At 43.1% G+C, this 16,802-nt stretch overlaps 1 protein-coding gene across 1 annotated transcript in view; it reads right to left on the minus strand.

Annotated features, from left to right (window-relative positions):
- Window positions 1-818: 818 nt before the first annotated feature.
- The window catches only part of LOC100076583 (annexin A8), a 33,505-nt gene continuing 17,521 nt past the window's right edge, over window positions 819-16,802 (minus strand). The window contains exons 8-13 of the mRNA XM_029059197.2: window positions 15,992-16,051; window positions 15,242-15,335; window positions 10,065-10,160; window positions 9,015-9,073; window positions 8,638-8,760; window positions 819-1,676 (exon numbers count right to left, since the gene is read on the minus strand). Coding sequence (XP_028915030.1) covers window positions 1,617-1,676; window positions 8,638-8,760; window positions 9,015-9,073; window positions 10,065-10,160; window positions 15,242-15,335; window positions 15,992-16,051 — 492 coding nt within the window. The 3' untranslated portion in view covers window positions 819-1,616. The remainder of the gene's footprint in view (window positions 1,677-8,637; window positions 8,761-9,014; window positions 9,074-10,064; window positions 10,161-15,241; window positions 15,336-15,991; window positions 16,052-16,802) is intronic.

The following is a 16,802-nucleotide window of genomic DNA, read 5'->3' on the forward strand; positions in this document are numbered from 1 at the left end:
AGATAAACACCCTTCTCGGTTCATGTGGTTGGCGGCATAGACCAACTTCCGGACATTCCGTGGGTCATCTCCAAAATGGGCAGTGAAGTCCAGGGTACTCTGGGAGCTGGTCAAAGCGAGCTATCAGGACCAGAGCTCAATCAATCAATCACAGGATCCCATCTGTAAAATGGGGATTCAAAAACTATTCTCCCTCCTATTCTGACTGTGAGTTCCAGGTGGCAGAGAGTCTATGTCCAGTCTGATGATCTTGTTCCTATCCCAGCGCTTAGAACAGTGTTTGGCACACAGTAATCACTTAACAAATGCCAAAATCATTTTTATCATTATTATTATTATTATGGCATTTGTTAAATGCTTACTATGTGCCAGGCACTGTACTAAAATTGTTAGGGTAGATACAAGATAATCAGGTTGGACACAGTCCTTAGCCCATATTGGGCTCACAGTTTTAGTCGTCAGTTTACAGATGAGGTAACTGAGGCCCAGAGAATTGAAGTGACTTGCCCAGGGTCATAGAGCAGACAAGTGGCAGAGCCAGAATTAGACCACAGGTCTTTGTGATTCCCAGGCCTGTGCTCTAGGGACCAGGCCATGCTGCTTCTCTCTTGCCACATTATCCTCCCTATTATTAGTAATAGGGAAGGGAATGCAACTTACCCTGATGAAAACTAACACGTAAGTCTCTTGAGCCACAAGACACATGGTCAAACTACAAGAATTTTAATAATTCCAACTACCTATTCATTAGGCTCTTCGTATGCTCATTGACAAATATGAACAAGTCCCAGCATAATTGCCATTGGCAACACAAAGACTTTTATGTTTTAATGTATAAATCTTTATTAGCCTGAAAACCACAACAAAGAAATCATAGCTTCCCCAGGCAGCCAGCTCACCCTGATGTGAAGTCATAAACACGATCACCATCAGTAATTTAGATTTACTCCATTGGTCTTGACCAGCAAGGAACTGGACACCTCTGAGTGTCTCGGAATGTTTTCTTCGGAAGTCATAGAAACCTCATTTTGCCTCATTTTTTCCATAAGGGGTTGTATTTCTAGGGAGAAATTCAAAAATACTCAAGCAATGGAAAGAGCTTTGAAGATGTCCCATGTGGGTCAGAGGCCGTGTCTGGTGTGATTATTTTGCACCTACCTCAGTGCTTAGCACACAGCAAGTGCTCAATAAATTCAGTGATTACTGTTACCATTATTATGTTCTATTTTGGCATCACCCCAATCAAATTTTGTTCCTAAATGCCTTGGTTGAGTATTTCTTCCAAGATAACTCCCATTAGTAGGAAAGAAAACAAGCTGCTGAGAAACTACTGTATCTGCAGGATGTTGAACATAATTTTTTCTTGAGTTGTTCCCTGAAGCTTTATTTCCTTTGTTTATGCTGTCTTCTGGCTTTGCCTGGATGTAGAACTAAGTGGTAAGAGACTTCCATTTGGGTTGGTTCCATACTGGTTAAGATATTGTCTTAAAGGGCTTGGGGTTTGGAAAGAAAAGAAAAGAAAATAGAAATATTGAAAATGAAAGCCCAGTGACTTATTTCCTCTCTCATCGGCCTGTGGTCTGGCTTTTATCTTCATCTTTGGCTTCCAAAGTCCTTCAGGAGTCCGTCCCACAGAGGGTCAGCAGGGCTTGCTTGTAGTCTCCGCTCGTGTCTCCCTAAAGCAGAGGAAGGGGAATAAGGGTAAATAGGAAGAATAAAAGTCAGCCAGTCAATCGTATTTCTTGAGCACTTACTGTGTGCAGAGCACTATACTAAATGCTTGGGAGAGTGCAGTACAACAATAAACAGACACAGTCCCTTCCCACAGTGAGTTAACAGTCTAGAGGGGGATACAGATATTAATACAAATTACAGACAGGTACATAATAATAATAGGCCTTGTCTCAGAGCTCCACCAATTGCCTGTGGTGTGACCTTACTCAAGTCACCTAACTTCTCTCAGCCTCAGTTACCTCATCTGTAAAATGGGGATTCCATATGTATTCTCTCTGCTACTGAAACTGAAAGTGCCAGTCACTGATTTTCTGGTATTTATCCAGGTGCTTAGTACAGTGCTAGGCACATAGCAAGCATTTAAAAAAGACCATGATTATTATTATTATTAGTTCCCACTTTGTGAATTTCTATTTCTTCTACTGCTCTGGTCCCTTTAAAGGCAGAGTAAAACTTGTTATCCACTGGGGTGGGGGAAGACTGGACTGGTAGAATACATTCTGAAGATGGGGGAGAGGACAAAATAAGTATGGAGCACAGAGACTGGCAAGTGAAATATACATACCCATATGTGTGAGTGTGTGTGCGTGTGTATGTGTGTAGGGCATGGGGGTATGGTTGATGGGATTTGTGCATTATTATCAATCACTTCAAAAGTGGAAAAGGACAAGCTCCTTCAATGCTCTAGAAGCAGTATGAACTAAAGGATAGAGTATAGGCTTTGGAGTCAGAGGACCTGTGTTCTAATCCCCTCTAGACTGTAAGCCTATTGTGGGCAGGTATTGTCTCTCTTTTTTGCTGTATTGTACTTTCCAAGTGCTTAGTACAGTACTCCGCACACAGTAAGCACTCAGTAAATACAACTGATTGACTTACTGACTAATCCCAGCTCCACCATTTGCCTACTGGCTGATCTTGGGTGAATTTCTTCATCTTTAAAGTGGGGATTCAAAACATTTTCTCCCTCCCCCTTGGAGTGTGGGGTGTGGGGGATAGAATTGAAACAGAACTGTTCACCTTGTATCTATCCCTGCACCTAGTACAGTGCATATCACATAGTAAGTGCTTAACAAATACACCAATACACATCAATATTGGTGTAATGACTGACTCCATCCCAGGACTTCATTATTTTAAATTTTCCCTTTTCATCTGATATTAAGCACTGCATATAAGGGCACTCTTTGAGAGCAGGGATCTTGTCTACCATCTCTGTTGAATTGTACTATTCTAAGCACTTTATACAGTGCTCTGAATCCAGTATGTGCTCTATAAATACAATTTATTATTCAATGAAAGTGCTCTAAAAGTTTGCAGTAGGTCCACGTTTCCTAGTGATAAAGATTGGTCAGTACAATTATTCAGTATCCATTCAGATTGGTCTGAACCTTGATAATCATGTTGGCGCCACACTATGTTGGTGTCACAACCTTTTCAGTCTCCTTAATGACATATTAGCCTTCTTGGTTTGGCTACCTACCTCTCAGGATCAATGGACAGTGTTCTGCCTAGGTAGCAGAATTCAAAAAACGTTCAGTTCTTAGTCTCCATTGAAGATCCATGGCTAACAAAAGGATACAGATTGGGTCTATAATCCTGTCACTTAATCAGTTCTCTTCTGGAGGGATTATTCCTGTCTATTCTATTAGGTTAGGATTATTCCTGTCCATTCTATTAGGTTACTATAACTTTCCATGACATTTGACAGATCGTAACCCCCTAGAACATTTAGGCTAGATTTAGCACAATATTATGGCAAGCTGACTTCTCAGGGGCATTCACCATGCCCTGAATGTTCAAGAGAATAGATGTATCTCATTTCCCAGAATGTGTTCCTGTAGAAATGAATTTAAGGGATTGGATGAAAAATGTAAATTCATTCCTATATTGGCCTAATAGTCACACAAAGCTAATCTTGAACCACTAGGATGATAGTAGATATCATGCAAATTGTGGGATGCCACAATTTCTTTCCATACATTTTCCAAACATCATCTGGTGTCGACTAATAGCCCTCTTCAACAGATGGAGAAATAGATATTCAGAGAGAGAGAGAGAGTGAGAGAGAGAAGTAGTGAGCGTTTTGTGGCTGCATAGGGATGCACTCATGGGAAGCAAAACTCTCATTGCCAGACTCTCCTGGCCTAGTAGACAGAGTATGGGCCTGGGAGTCAGAGGACCTGGGTTCTAATTCTGTCTCTGCCACTTGTCTTTGTGACCTTGGGTGGGTCATTTCATTTCTCGGTCCCTCAGTTCCTTCATCTGTAAAATGGGGTTCAAGACTGTGAGCTCCATGTGGGACATGAACTGTGTTGAATCCGATTTGTTTATATCTATCCTAGCCCTTAATACAGTGCCTGGCACATAGAAAGCACTTAACCTAACTTACTGAGAGCTCACCTCCTCCAGAAGGCCTTCCCAGATTGAGCCCCCCTTTCCCTCTGCTCCTCTTCTCTGCTTTCCCCTCCTGCCCTCTACTCTTCCCTCTTCCCCTCCCCTCAGCACTGTGCATATTTGTATATAGTATTTATTAACATTTATTTTGTTATGAGGTGTATTTCTCGCTGATTCTCCATGATTCTATTTATCTTGATGTTGTTGTTTTGTTTTGTTTTGTTCTGTTTTGCTTTGCTGTCTGCCTCCCCCGTTTAGACTGTGAGCCCGTTATTGGGCAGGGATTGTCTCTATCTGTTGCCAAATTGTACATTCCAAGCGCTTAGTATAGTGTTCTGCACATAGTAAGTGCTCAATAAATACTATTAAATGAATGAATTAATGAACCCATGCTCCAGCATTTAGAAAAGTGCTTGGCACAAAGTAAGCACTTAACAGATACCATAATTATTAACAAATGTTATTATTAATATTGATAAGTCAAATTCCCAGAGGTAGAACTGTGGACTCCTGGCTCATCCTAGGGGTTGCTATTTCTCCTGGTGCTGAAGAGCAGAAGAAGGAGGTGACAATACCTCAGAATTCCCAATAAGAAGACAGAAGGTCATAAGTTTTGTAGCATGGCAGCTGTATGAGGGAAATGACTAATAAATGGCAAACCCCTAGGAGATTTCTGGGCTCCAGATGCAGTGCAGAGAATAGTTAGATCTGAAGCAAAACCATGGATGATAACGATTTGTTATTGTGCCTTTTGGCTTTTCCTAGAACCGTATCTGTGGAAATAAGGATGAGAAGCTGTACTGTTTTGCCTGGAAATGTCGGCTTCAATTTACTGTAACCACTAGACACTTCCATTGCTTAGTTCTGGTTATCCCAGAATCCCAGAGGTGAAAAGAATCTAATCTGGCCATTTATTTACTGTCCTTGCCACAAGGAACATCCCAGTACGTGTGTGTGGCCCTTGATATCTTGGTCAAACTCCTTAAGAGACTCACTCTACACCTCTGTCTGGTTTAGTCCCTAGAGCTAAACACAGCCCTTGCACCTTGCAGAGAGGAAAGATGAAGGACCCTTTTTACAGAGAAGCAGCGTGGCTCAGTGGAAAGAGCCCGGGCTTGGGAGTCAGAGGTCATGGGTTTGAATCCCGGCTCTGCCACTTGTCATCTGTGTGACTGTGGGCGAGTCACTTAACTTCTCTGTGCCTCAGTTGCCTCATCTGTAAAATGTGGATTAACTGTGAGCCTCACGTGGGACAACCTAATTACCCTGTAACTACCCCAGCGCTTAGAACAGTGCTCTGCACATAGTAAGTGCTTAACAAATACCAACATTATTATTATTATCATTTTTCTCAGCATTATTTTATGGACTGTGATGGTGGCTGCCAATTCCATGAGAAAATTAACATTCAGTCAAGACCTTAAAGAAGGGTCATTAGTCAGCCTGACAGAAGATGACATAGATTAGCTAAAGCATATTTTATTTATGGAGCAATGTCCCTTGGGAAGTCCCTTCAGCGAGACTCTGGCTTCGTTTCCAAGTGAGAGGAGTCAACCAGAACTACATTCTGGGGAAAGAACAGAATGGCACTCATTCCACAGATTGAATTAAGCAGCCACATTGTGCAGGGCTCTGTATCAGTCAATCAATCGATCAATCATATTTATTAAGTGCTTACTTTATGCAGAGGGTTGCATTAAGCATTTGGGATAGTACAATATAACACGAGTTGGTAGGCACATTCCCTGCCCACAAAGAGTTTACAGTCTAGAGTGACAGTCCTTGGAGGAGCAGAATATGTAATAATAATAATAATGTTGGTATTTGTTAAGTGCTTACTATGTGCAGAGCACTGTTCTAAGCGCTGGAAGACACAGGGCAATGTGATTGTCCCATGTGGGGCTCACAGTCTTAATCCCCATTTTACAGATGAGGTAACTGAGGCACAGAGAAGTTAAGTGACTTGCCCACAGTCACACAGCTGATGGTATTTGTTAAGCGCTTACTATGTGCAAAGCACTGTTCTAAGCGCTGGGGGGACACAAGCTGATCAGGATGCCCCACGTGGGTCTCACAGTTTTAATCCCCATTTTACAAATGAGGTAACTGAGGCACAGAGAAGTTAAGTGACTTGCCCAAAGTCACACAGCTGGCAAGCGACAGAGCTGGGATTAAAGCCCATGACCTCTGAATCCCATGCCTGGGCTCTTTCCACTGAGCAACACTGCTTACAGGTTTGGGTTTCAGTTCTGACTCTGCCACTTGCCTGCTGTGTGACCTTAGGAAAGGCACTTCACTTCTCTGGGCCTCAGTTTCCTCTTCATTAAAATGGGCATGAAATACTCCTTTCCTAATAGACTATGAGGTTCATGGGGGACCAGCCTTTATCTAATTATACTGCATCTACTCCGATATCCAGTACAATGCTTAGCCCGTACTAAGAACTTAATAAATTCCACTATCATTATTATAGGGTGAAACCAGTTCAAAGAAAGATGGATTCACTGAATTGATTCAAGCCTGTCTTCAAGATTCTTTCAGCTTTGGATCTAAAATGACTTTCTAAACCATAGGGAATTTATTCTTCTGCCTCAGGTTTTACTCATTCACTCATTCAATATTATGTATTGAGAGCTTACTGTGTGCAGAACACTGTACTAAGTGCTTGGGAGAGTATAATACAACAATCAACAGACATATTCCCTGCCCACAATGAGCTTCCAGTCTGGGGAACACACATTTAGGCATTCTCCCAGGCAAAGAAAATTCTCCTTTTTCCCTCTACTCTGGTGTTCTCCCTTTGGCCATTCTTACGGGGGAGCAGAAAAGCTTTGCTGGTGTGCATTAGGGTACCAGTCATGAGGCAGAAGGGAGCTAACCACCATTCTTGGGGAATACAAGAAAACTGTGACTTCTAGCACCTTCCCACCTCATGGAGAAGCAGTGTGGCTCAGTGAAAAGAGCGTGGGCTTCGGAATCAGAGGTCATGGGTTCGACTCCTGGCTCTGCCACTTGTCAGCTGTGTGACTGTGGGCAAGTCACGTAACTTCTCTGTGCTTCAGTTACCTCATCTGTAAAATGGGGATTATCTGTGAGCCTCACGTGGGACAAACTGATTACCCTGTATCTGCCCCAGTGCTTAGAACAGTGCTCTGCACATAGTAAGAGCTTAACAAATACCAACATTATTATCTCACTCCTGGCCATGCCTACCTTCACATGTCTATGGCTGGGTTTGACCACTGGGCCACTTCTATCAATCAACCATATTCATTGAGCACTTACCGTGTGCAGAGCACTATACTAAGCACTTGGGAGCGTACAATACAACCATAAACACTCACATTTCCTCCCCACAATGGGCTTATGGTCTAAAGTGGGGGAGACATACAATAATACAAATAATATTATAGATATGTATATAAGTGTTGTGGGGCTGGAATGGGGGAAGAGAAAAGGGAGAAAGCCAGAGCAACGCAGAAGGAATGGGAGATGAGAAAAAGTGGAGTTTAGTCTGGGAATGTGTCTAGGAGAAGATGTGCCTTCAATAAGGCTATGAATGGGGGGAGGGTCACTGTCTGTTGATTAGAGGAAGGAGGGTGCTCCAGCCCAGAGGCAGGAGGTGGGCTAAGTGTCTAGAGGTGAATAAAGGCAACATTTTAATATCAAACCTGGATTGAAGTCAATCTCTAATTTGGCTTAAAAATCAATGAATGGACCTTGAGCTACAATAACTATAATAATAACTCTGATATTATTACCCAACCTCACAATACTTATGGAAATATTTTTATACTCTACTATTTCTTCTATTCGTCATTTATTCTTATGTCTGTCTCCCCCTCTTGTGGGCAGGGAACATGGCTACTAATTCTATTGTATCAGACTTTCCCAAAAGCTTATTCAGTGCTCTGCACACAGTAAGTACTTGATAAATACCATAGATTGATATTTGTTTGTGCTTACTATATGCCAAACATGGGATAGGTACAATATAAGATGAACAGCGAAGACCCTGTCCCACAGTCTGAAAGAGGGAAAATATATTTAATCCCCATTTTATAAATGAGGAAATTGAGGCACAGAGAAATTCAGTAACTTGCCCAAGGTCACACAGCAGGCACGTGGAAGATCTGGGATTAGAACTCAGGTCTTCTGACCTCCAGGCCTGTGCTCTTTCCACCTGACCACACTGATTCTCAATATGATATGAATAGACTTTGGGCAAGTCACTTCACTTCTCTGGGCTTCAATTACCTCATCTGTAAAATGGGGATTGAGACTCTGAGCCCTACATGGGACAGGGACTGTCCAACTTGATTTGCTTCTACCTACCCCAGGGCTTAGTTCAATGCCTGGTACATAGTAAGCACTTAACAAATTCCATCATTATTATTGTAAGCTAATCGATAGCTCGTTCTGACAGTTGACACTCCAAGAGGTGTCTAGGTGTCTAGGTCTGAATTCAGTGATTCCGAGAGCTTCCCACTGTATCAACTCACCACTTACCATGATCATACTGGAGAGGGTCTGACCATATAGCTTCTTGAACTCACATTTGATGAGGTTTAAGTCAATTTCACTCCTCGAAACGATATTCCTTATGAGGGTCCCGTCGCGGGTACCTGCTCCCTGTAACCAACACAGCGTCGAAAAGTGTTTACCGAGGGTCCGTTCAGTGCAGCCGTGTGAAGAGGAGAGCAAGCAAAATGGGCTTTCGTGAGGCTATTTGTAGAATGGCTGCATTTGGGGAATGAGACATATTGTTGGCGTTTGCACATTCACAAATGAATAGGTCATGCAAAATAATAGCAACCTGGATTCTACTCCTGGGGTGACCCAGGAGGAAAAGAAAATGACAAAGAAGATTTCTATAATGGTATTACCTTCATCGAATAGTAGAGTCTCTCAGCAAAGTAACTATGGATGTTCTTGGTGCACTTCACTAGACAAAGAAGAAGCTGCAGTTAGTTAGACCCTACATGCAACTCAATAATGGGAATTTGGTGAGACGGGTATATGGAGGGTATAGCAGTTGTTCTTGGTGAGGGGGTGGTACTCTAACAACCTCTGGAAGACCTTGATAAACCCCTGTAAGATCTGTTTACAGTGGAAAGGGACAGTTTTTCCAGACAGGGTTTCACTGATGTAGCATCTACATTATGGTGAGAGAGGACAGGAAGACTGGGCCACTAGTATCCAGGAAAGAAGAGAGGAAAGAGGGAGTATGAATTGGATTTGGAAAGATTTACATCATGACTGCCTCCCATGTTCAGAAGTGGTACAGGAAACCGGAGGTGTTAATACAAACACGGAGACGGGATGGGAATTTAAGGCTGAGTAGATGATGGAGACACTGCTGCCAAACCTTCGGGAAATATGTACCGAAGTCCAGGCTTCTGCTAAATTCTAATCTTGTCCTCTGTATGCACTTAAAGTGGATCTGAGTAATAAATTATAATACTTGTGGTATTTGTTAAGTGCTTACTATGTTCCAAGTACTTTATTAAGCACTGGGGCGGACACAAGCTAATTGGGTTGGACACATATTTAATTTACATTTAATAATCCCTGTCCCAAATGGGGCTTCAATCTCAATTCCCCTTTACCAGATGATTGTAATTGAGGCCCGGAGAAGTGAATGACTTGCCTAAGGTCACACAGTGTGACAGATGGCTGAGCCAGGATTAGAACCTCTGACCTTCTGACTCCCAGGCCCGTGCTCTATCCAATAAACCATGCTGCTTCTCTACCCGAGGGGGTCAAGAAAATACCCTAGCGGTTTAATATTTCTGACTGTGGATGTGGGCTCGGGTCAGACTGATATGTCCTGTAGCGAGCACATTGATGAAATGGGATACCAATGCAGGTTGGTTACAGCCGAAGACTGAGAAGAGGCTACAGGGGCAGAACGGAGATAATCCAGAATCTCTCACCCACAGTCAGCATGGCCTCCTCCAGAGAGCCGTGGGTCTCACTCCTGATGCTGTCTTCGATACTCTTATTGGCGATTTTCTGGTATTCTTCAAACACTGGGAGAAAGAAGAACACAGATGAACCAACCTCAGAGTGCATTCAGTGCCACAAATCCTAAAGTGACAGTTTGGCTCTGCAGGCCGGAAATGTGAGGGAATGTGATGCTAACTCCGCCTCTGTTAGTCTCTCTGTTCCTTTACGTATCTATCCATTCACCCGATTTTGCATATATATATTAAGGCTAAATATAATTTAAATAGAGAAGCTGTTCTCGGTGGGTTCACCCTAGCAGTCAGTCAGTCAATCTTATTTTTTGAACTCATACTGTGTGCAGAGCACTATTTTTAAGCACTTGGGGGAGAATATAATAATAAACAGAATGATCTGCTTCTTGCTAGACTCTGCAGAGGAGAAATCATGGGGAATCCAGCAAGGATCAGAGCAGCAATAGCAGGAGACTTCCCCTCTTCAAAGCTCTATGAAAATCACACCTCTTCCAGGAAGCCTTCCTTGACTAATAATACTGATTATGGTATTTGTTAAGTGCTTACTATGTGCCAGGCACTGTTCTAAGCACTGGGCTGGAGACAAACAAATGGGATTGGACACGGTCCCTGTCCCACATGGGGTTCTCAGTCTCAATCCTCATTTTACAGATGAGGGAACTGAGGCCCAGAGAAGTGAAGTAATTTGCCCAAGGTCACATAGCAGACAAGTGACAGAGCAGGGATGAGAACCCATTTTCCTATCTACCTATGCATTAGAGTCCCCACCCTCTACACATTTAGGTACTCACCCCATCCTCACCTCCAAAGCATTTATGAACACATCTTTGCACCTGGTTGCTTCTCCTACCAGTAATTCATTTTACCATCTGTCTCCTCCACTAGACTGATCCTTGAGGGCAGAGATTGCCTCTATCAACTCTACCGTATCATCCCAAACATTAAGTACAGCAAATGTTCAATAAGTATGAATGATTGAATGAGAATATCCATCCACCTTTCCATCACCGCCATCTCCATCATTGACTCACTACTACTCTGCTCTGATTTAATCCGGTAATGGATGTGTCTCGGTGATTGATAGACGATGGGAGAGTAATTGGCTGGGAGATAGGTGTGGGTGGATGAGTGAATCAATTGATCAGTGGCATTTACTGAGTGTTTACTCTGTACAGTCCTCGAGGCTGTAAGCTCTCTGTTAACAGGAAATGTATCTGTTAGATTGTTGTAATGTACTCTCCCAAACGGTTAGTATAGTGCTCTGCACAGAGTAAGCACTCAATAAATACAACTGATTGACTGCCTGACTGCAGAGCCCTGTACTAAATACTTGGGAGAGTTCAGTTGTCTTAGAAGACATGATTTCTGCCTTTAAGGAGCTTACGGTTTAAAGGAGATGTGCGGTGAGGGGAAAGATGAGGGGAAAGGAGGATGGCAAGAGAGTGGGTATTAAGGGAGAGATGGGATGGTGGTGTGTATTTATGTGTGTTGGCAGGTAAGGGGGGTTTCCCTGTCCATCACATCTCCTCCAGGAAGCCTTCTTTGATTAATTTCTCATCTTCCCACACCTTATTTTCCTCCCTACCTATGCATTTTAGTCCCCACCCCTACACACTCATGAGATACCACAAGACTGAAAAATGCAAATTGTATCTTGGAGTGGTTATAGAGAATGACTAATCTGAACATTTGAAAAGCACTTGTGGAAAAGAGCCTGGGCTTCGGAGTCAGAGGTCATGAGTTCGACTCCCGGCTCTGCCACTTGTCAGCTGTGTGACTGTGGGCAAGTCACTTAACTTCTCTGGGCCTCAGTTCCCTCATCTGTAAAATGGGGATTAACTGTGAGCCTCACGTGGGACAACCTGATTACCCTGTATCTACCCCAGCGCTTAGAACAGTGCTCGGCACATAGTAAGCGCTTAACAAATACCAACATTAATATTAAAATATAAAAAGATATGATTTTAGCACTAGTCTTCCCAGACCCAAGAGTCCTCATCTTTTCAGTCTGTTCTCTTGTAGAAGCTGTGTCATCCCGCTTAGCAGATACCACAGTCACTCTGATTAGCCTTCGGTCTATTTCACTGCCCTCCACAGTCCTTTTTTGTCTCTGCTATGTGGTGGACAGAACCACTCATATTATTCCAGAAACAGGCATAATTGCTTTTAAAGAGTGACAAAACGATGCCTTAGTTTGTAATACCCTTCCTGTCATGGTCCAGTGTCTCAGTAAAGTTTCAGAGAAACACCATAACAGAATGGGGGACAGTGACAAAATCTCTTCTTTGCATCCTTACTGAGAACTCTGTGATCATCATCTTTTTGTTGGAGTGGGGAATGATAACCCTAGATACTTTTCTTTTCACTTAATCACAGTGAACTTCACCTTCCCCTTTTCTGCTCACTCTCAAAACATTCTCTGACAATTAGGCTTGTCCTGACTAGAGCTAGAACTTGGAATTTTCCTCTACTAATAATAAGAATAATAATTTTCTGTTTTTTAAGCACTTACCTTGTGCCAGGATTGTGCTAAACTCTGGGGTGGATACAATGTAATAGGATTGGACACAATCCCTGTCCTAAATAATGATGGTATTTGTTAAGCGCTTACTTTGTGCCAAGCACTGTTCTAACTGCTGAGATTTTTTAAGCACTTAGTATGTGCCGAGCACTGTTCTAAGCCCTGGGGTAGATACAAGATTATCAGGTTGTCCCATGTGGGGCTCAAAGTCTTAGTACCCACTTTACAGATGAAGTAACTGAGGCACAGAGAAGTTAAGTGACTTGCCCAAAGTCACACAGCTGACGAGTGGCAGAGTCGGATTCGAAACTACGACCTCTGACTCCCAAGCCTTTGCTCTTTCCACTAAGCCATTCTCAGTCGATGGGTGAGGCAGAACAAGTATGTAATCCCCATTTTACAGATGGGGAAACTGAAACAGAGGAAGTGAAGTGACTTGCCCAAGGTAACTCAGAAGGCAAGTGATGGAGCTGAGGGTAGAACCTGGGTCTCCTGATGCCCAGTCCCTCTATCTTCCCTGTCTTACAAGCCTGGAATCTTGACATTATCCTTGACTCATCTCTCATTCAACCCACATGTTCAGTCTGTTACCAAATCCAGTTGATTCTTCCTTCATAACACTTCTAGAATCTTCTCTTCCCTACCTCCTTCCTGCTCCCCATTCCACTCCTTACTTCACTCTGCTGCTCAGATCATTTTTCTAAAAAAAAAGAGTTTGGTTCAGGTCTCCCCACTTCTCAAAATCCTTCAGTCATTACCAAACAGAAAATTCTTAGCATCAGCTTTAAGACTCTCAATCATCTCTCCCCCTCCTACCTTACCTCGCTAATCTCTCAGTACAATCCTGCTCACACACTTTGCTCCACTAAGTCAAACTGCACTGTGTACCTTGATGTCATCTGCCTAGCTGATGTCTCCTTACTCAAGTCCTCAGTCTGGCCTGGAACTCCTTCCCGCTTCATATAAGACAAACAACCATTCTTCCCAACTTCAAAGCCTTATTCATATCTCCTCCAAGAGGCCTTCCTCAAGTAATCCTTTATTTCCTCAATTATTCACTCTCTCTTCTGTGTAACCTATGCAATTGGGTCGGTATCTTTAAGCAAACCCAGCCCCATAGCACTTATGTACCTAACCTTATTCTCTGCCACTTCCTCTAAGTACAATTTATATTAATGTCTACCTCTTCACTATATGCTTACCTCTAGATTTTCATCTCACTGTGGGCAGGGAACATGTCTACCAGCTCTAACATACTGCACTCTCTCCGGCACTTGGTACCATACAGTAATCAATTGTATTTACTGAGTGCTTACTGTGTGCAGAGCACTGTACTGACTGCTTGGGAGACTACAGAGTTGGTAGACTCGTTTCCTGACCACAATGAGTTTAAAGTCTAGAGTAAGCGTGAGTTTGAAGTTTAAAGTAAGCTTTCAATAAATACCACTGATTGATTGATAGCTATGTTCCTTGAGGGCAGGTATCAACATAGCTTAATGGTAAGAGCATGGGTCTGGAAGCCAGAGGACCTGGGTTCTAATCCCAGCTCCTTCACTTGCTTGGTGTATGCCCTTGGGCAAGTCTCTTAATTTCTTTGTGCTTCATTTTCCTCAACTATTAATGGAGAATCACAAAACTCATTCTCCCTCTTACTTAGTCTGCAAGCCCTAATTCAGATGAGAATTGTGTTCAACCTGATTAACTTGCACCTACCCCATCCCTGCGAAACAGTGTCTTAGCGGATAGAGCATGGGCCTGAGAGTCAGAAGGTCCTGGGTTCTAATCCTGGCTCTGCCACTTTCCTGCTGTGTGACCTTGGGGAAATCACTTAACTTCTCTGGACCTCAGCTACTTCATCTGTAAAATGGAGATCCGTAAGTGTGAACCTCATGTGGGACAGGGACTGTGTCCAACATGATTAACTTGTATTCACTCTTGTGCTTAGAACAGTGCTTGGTACTTAACAAGTACCATAATTATTATTATTGTTATTATTAGAACAGATACTGACACATAATAAGGGCTGAACAAATGCCAACCTCCCCCGCCAAAAAATCTACTATACTGTACTCTCCTAGTTTGTTGAACAGTACTCTGCACATAATAAGTGCTCAATCATTACCATTTATTGATTGATTACTTCTGCAAGGAACTCCAAGACAGCATGATTCCCCCTGTTTCATAAAGAAACACTAGTGAACCACCTTAATCCACTGTCCATTCAATCCACCAATCCATTGTTGGCTTACATATTTTTATTGTTGGGGTATTTGTTAAGTGCTTACTATGTGTCAAGCACTGTTTTAAGCACTGGGGTGGATAAAACTTAGATTGGACACAGTACCTGTCCCACATGGGGCTCACAGACTAAGTAGGAGGGAGAGCAGGTATTTAATTCCCATTTTACAGTTGAAGAAACTGAGGCTCAGGTAAGTAAATTTTCCAAGGTCACATAGCAAGTACATGGTGTGCATCCGGGATTAGAAACTAGGTCCTCTGACTTCCAGGCCCATGCTCTTTCCACAAGGCCATCCTGCTTCTCGCCAATTCCTGAAATGGGCCATTTGATCCTGTCAACGAAATGTCAAATACTGGGGTGGTGTCAACATACCTCTTATCAAATGGGTAGCACTTCGGGTGCACAGGATGGTGATAAACTTCATCTCATCAGTCCCATGTATCTTCTCACCAGCAGCGTAGAGTACCTGTTATATAGAAAATACCACTGATTAAACTGCACATTTGGTCTTAATGTCACTGATGAATAGGGGGGAAATGCCTTCTTTCTGTACAAAAGGTTTAACCCGGCAGTCCCTTTAGCATGTTGCTTGAATGGCAAATTAGAAGTTATACAGATAGCTGTATGCCCCACAGTGAGAATCCCCATTGAGAATCCTTGTTGTATTGGGTAGTTACTCTAGGCAGGTGGGGTTGGTAAATGGTATCAAGGGAGTTTCCTGGAATCCAGATCATTAAAGAAAGGTGGAAATGGGCAGAGAACTTGGGGAGCTCCCAATATGGAGAATTAATAATAATAATAATAATAATAATAGGCAGGCCAAGTTCTTAGATTGTCTTCTATCTCATCAGCCAGCTTCTGGCAAAAAAGAGATTTGAACTCCAAGCTGAGTCATGCTTGTATTCTGTTCCAAGCACTGTTCTAAGTGCTGGGGTAGATACTAGGTAATCAGTTTGTCCCATGCAGGGCTCACAGTCTTAATCCCCATTTTACAGATGAGGTAATTGAGACACAGAGAAGTTAATGACTTTCCCAAAGTCACACGGCTAAGTGGCGGAGCCGGGATTAGATCCCTTAACCTCTGACTCCCAAGCCCGTGCTCGTACCACTAAGCAATCTTACCTGGGCATCCTGGACAGCCAAGCCGGGATCCACATAGCCACTCACATCATCCCTGCTGCCCTGAAAAGAGAAAGAGAGTGTAAGATAATTGTGAAAAGGCAATGTATCTTTGTGTTGCTATATTATATTCTTCCATGCACTTAGTAGAGCGCTCTGCACACAACCAGAGCTCAATAAATACAATTGAAAAGTGAGCACGTGGGTCTTCTTAGGGTCCTAGATGGACCTGGAGTGGCTCTGACATCCCTCCGTCCCAATTTCCTTTCCTCCACCCCTCCCCGCCCCCACACTCATGATTGCCCCCAAAAGAAAGCAACATGGCCTCGTGGAAAGAGCACAGCCCTGGGAGTTAGAGGACCTGGGTTCTGAGCCCCATCCTGCCACTTATCTGCAGTGTGACCTCCGGCAAGTCACTTAACTTCTGTACCTCTCAGTACCCTCATCTGTAAAGTGGGGATTAAGACTGTGACTCCCCTGTGGGACAGGGACCGTATCCAGTCTGATTAGCTTGTATCTACCTCAGCACTTAGTACGGTACCTGTCACATAGTAAACCCTTAACAAATACCATTAAAAAAATAGGTCGGTCCGTGAGCCATATTCCCTACGTAACGAAGTCCAGCTTCCCAAAGGTGGATCAAATGTGCCTGCTCAAGATCTGACCATCAGCTTGGAGTTCAAATCCCTTTTTTTGCCAGATGTTGGATGATGAGGTAGAAGACTATCCAAGGACTTGGCCCGCCTATCTACTTGCACTCTGTACCTCAGCACAGCACCTAGTACATAGCCATAATTTATTTTAATGTCTGTCT

The sequence above is a fragment of the Ornithorhynchus anatinus genome, chromosome 3 (genome assembly GCF_004115215.2).
Source record: "Ornithorhynchus anatinus isolate Pmale09 chromosome 3, mOrnAna1.pri.v4, whole genome shotgun sequence".
In the NCBI taxonomy this organism is placed as follows: Eukaryota; Metazoa; Chordata; class Mammalia; order Monotremata; family Ornithorhynchidae; genus Ornithorhynchus; species Ornithorhynchus anatinus.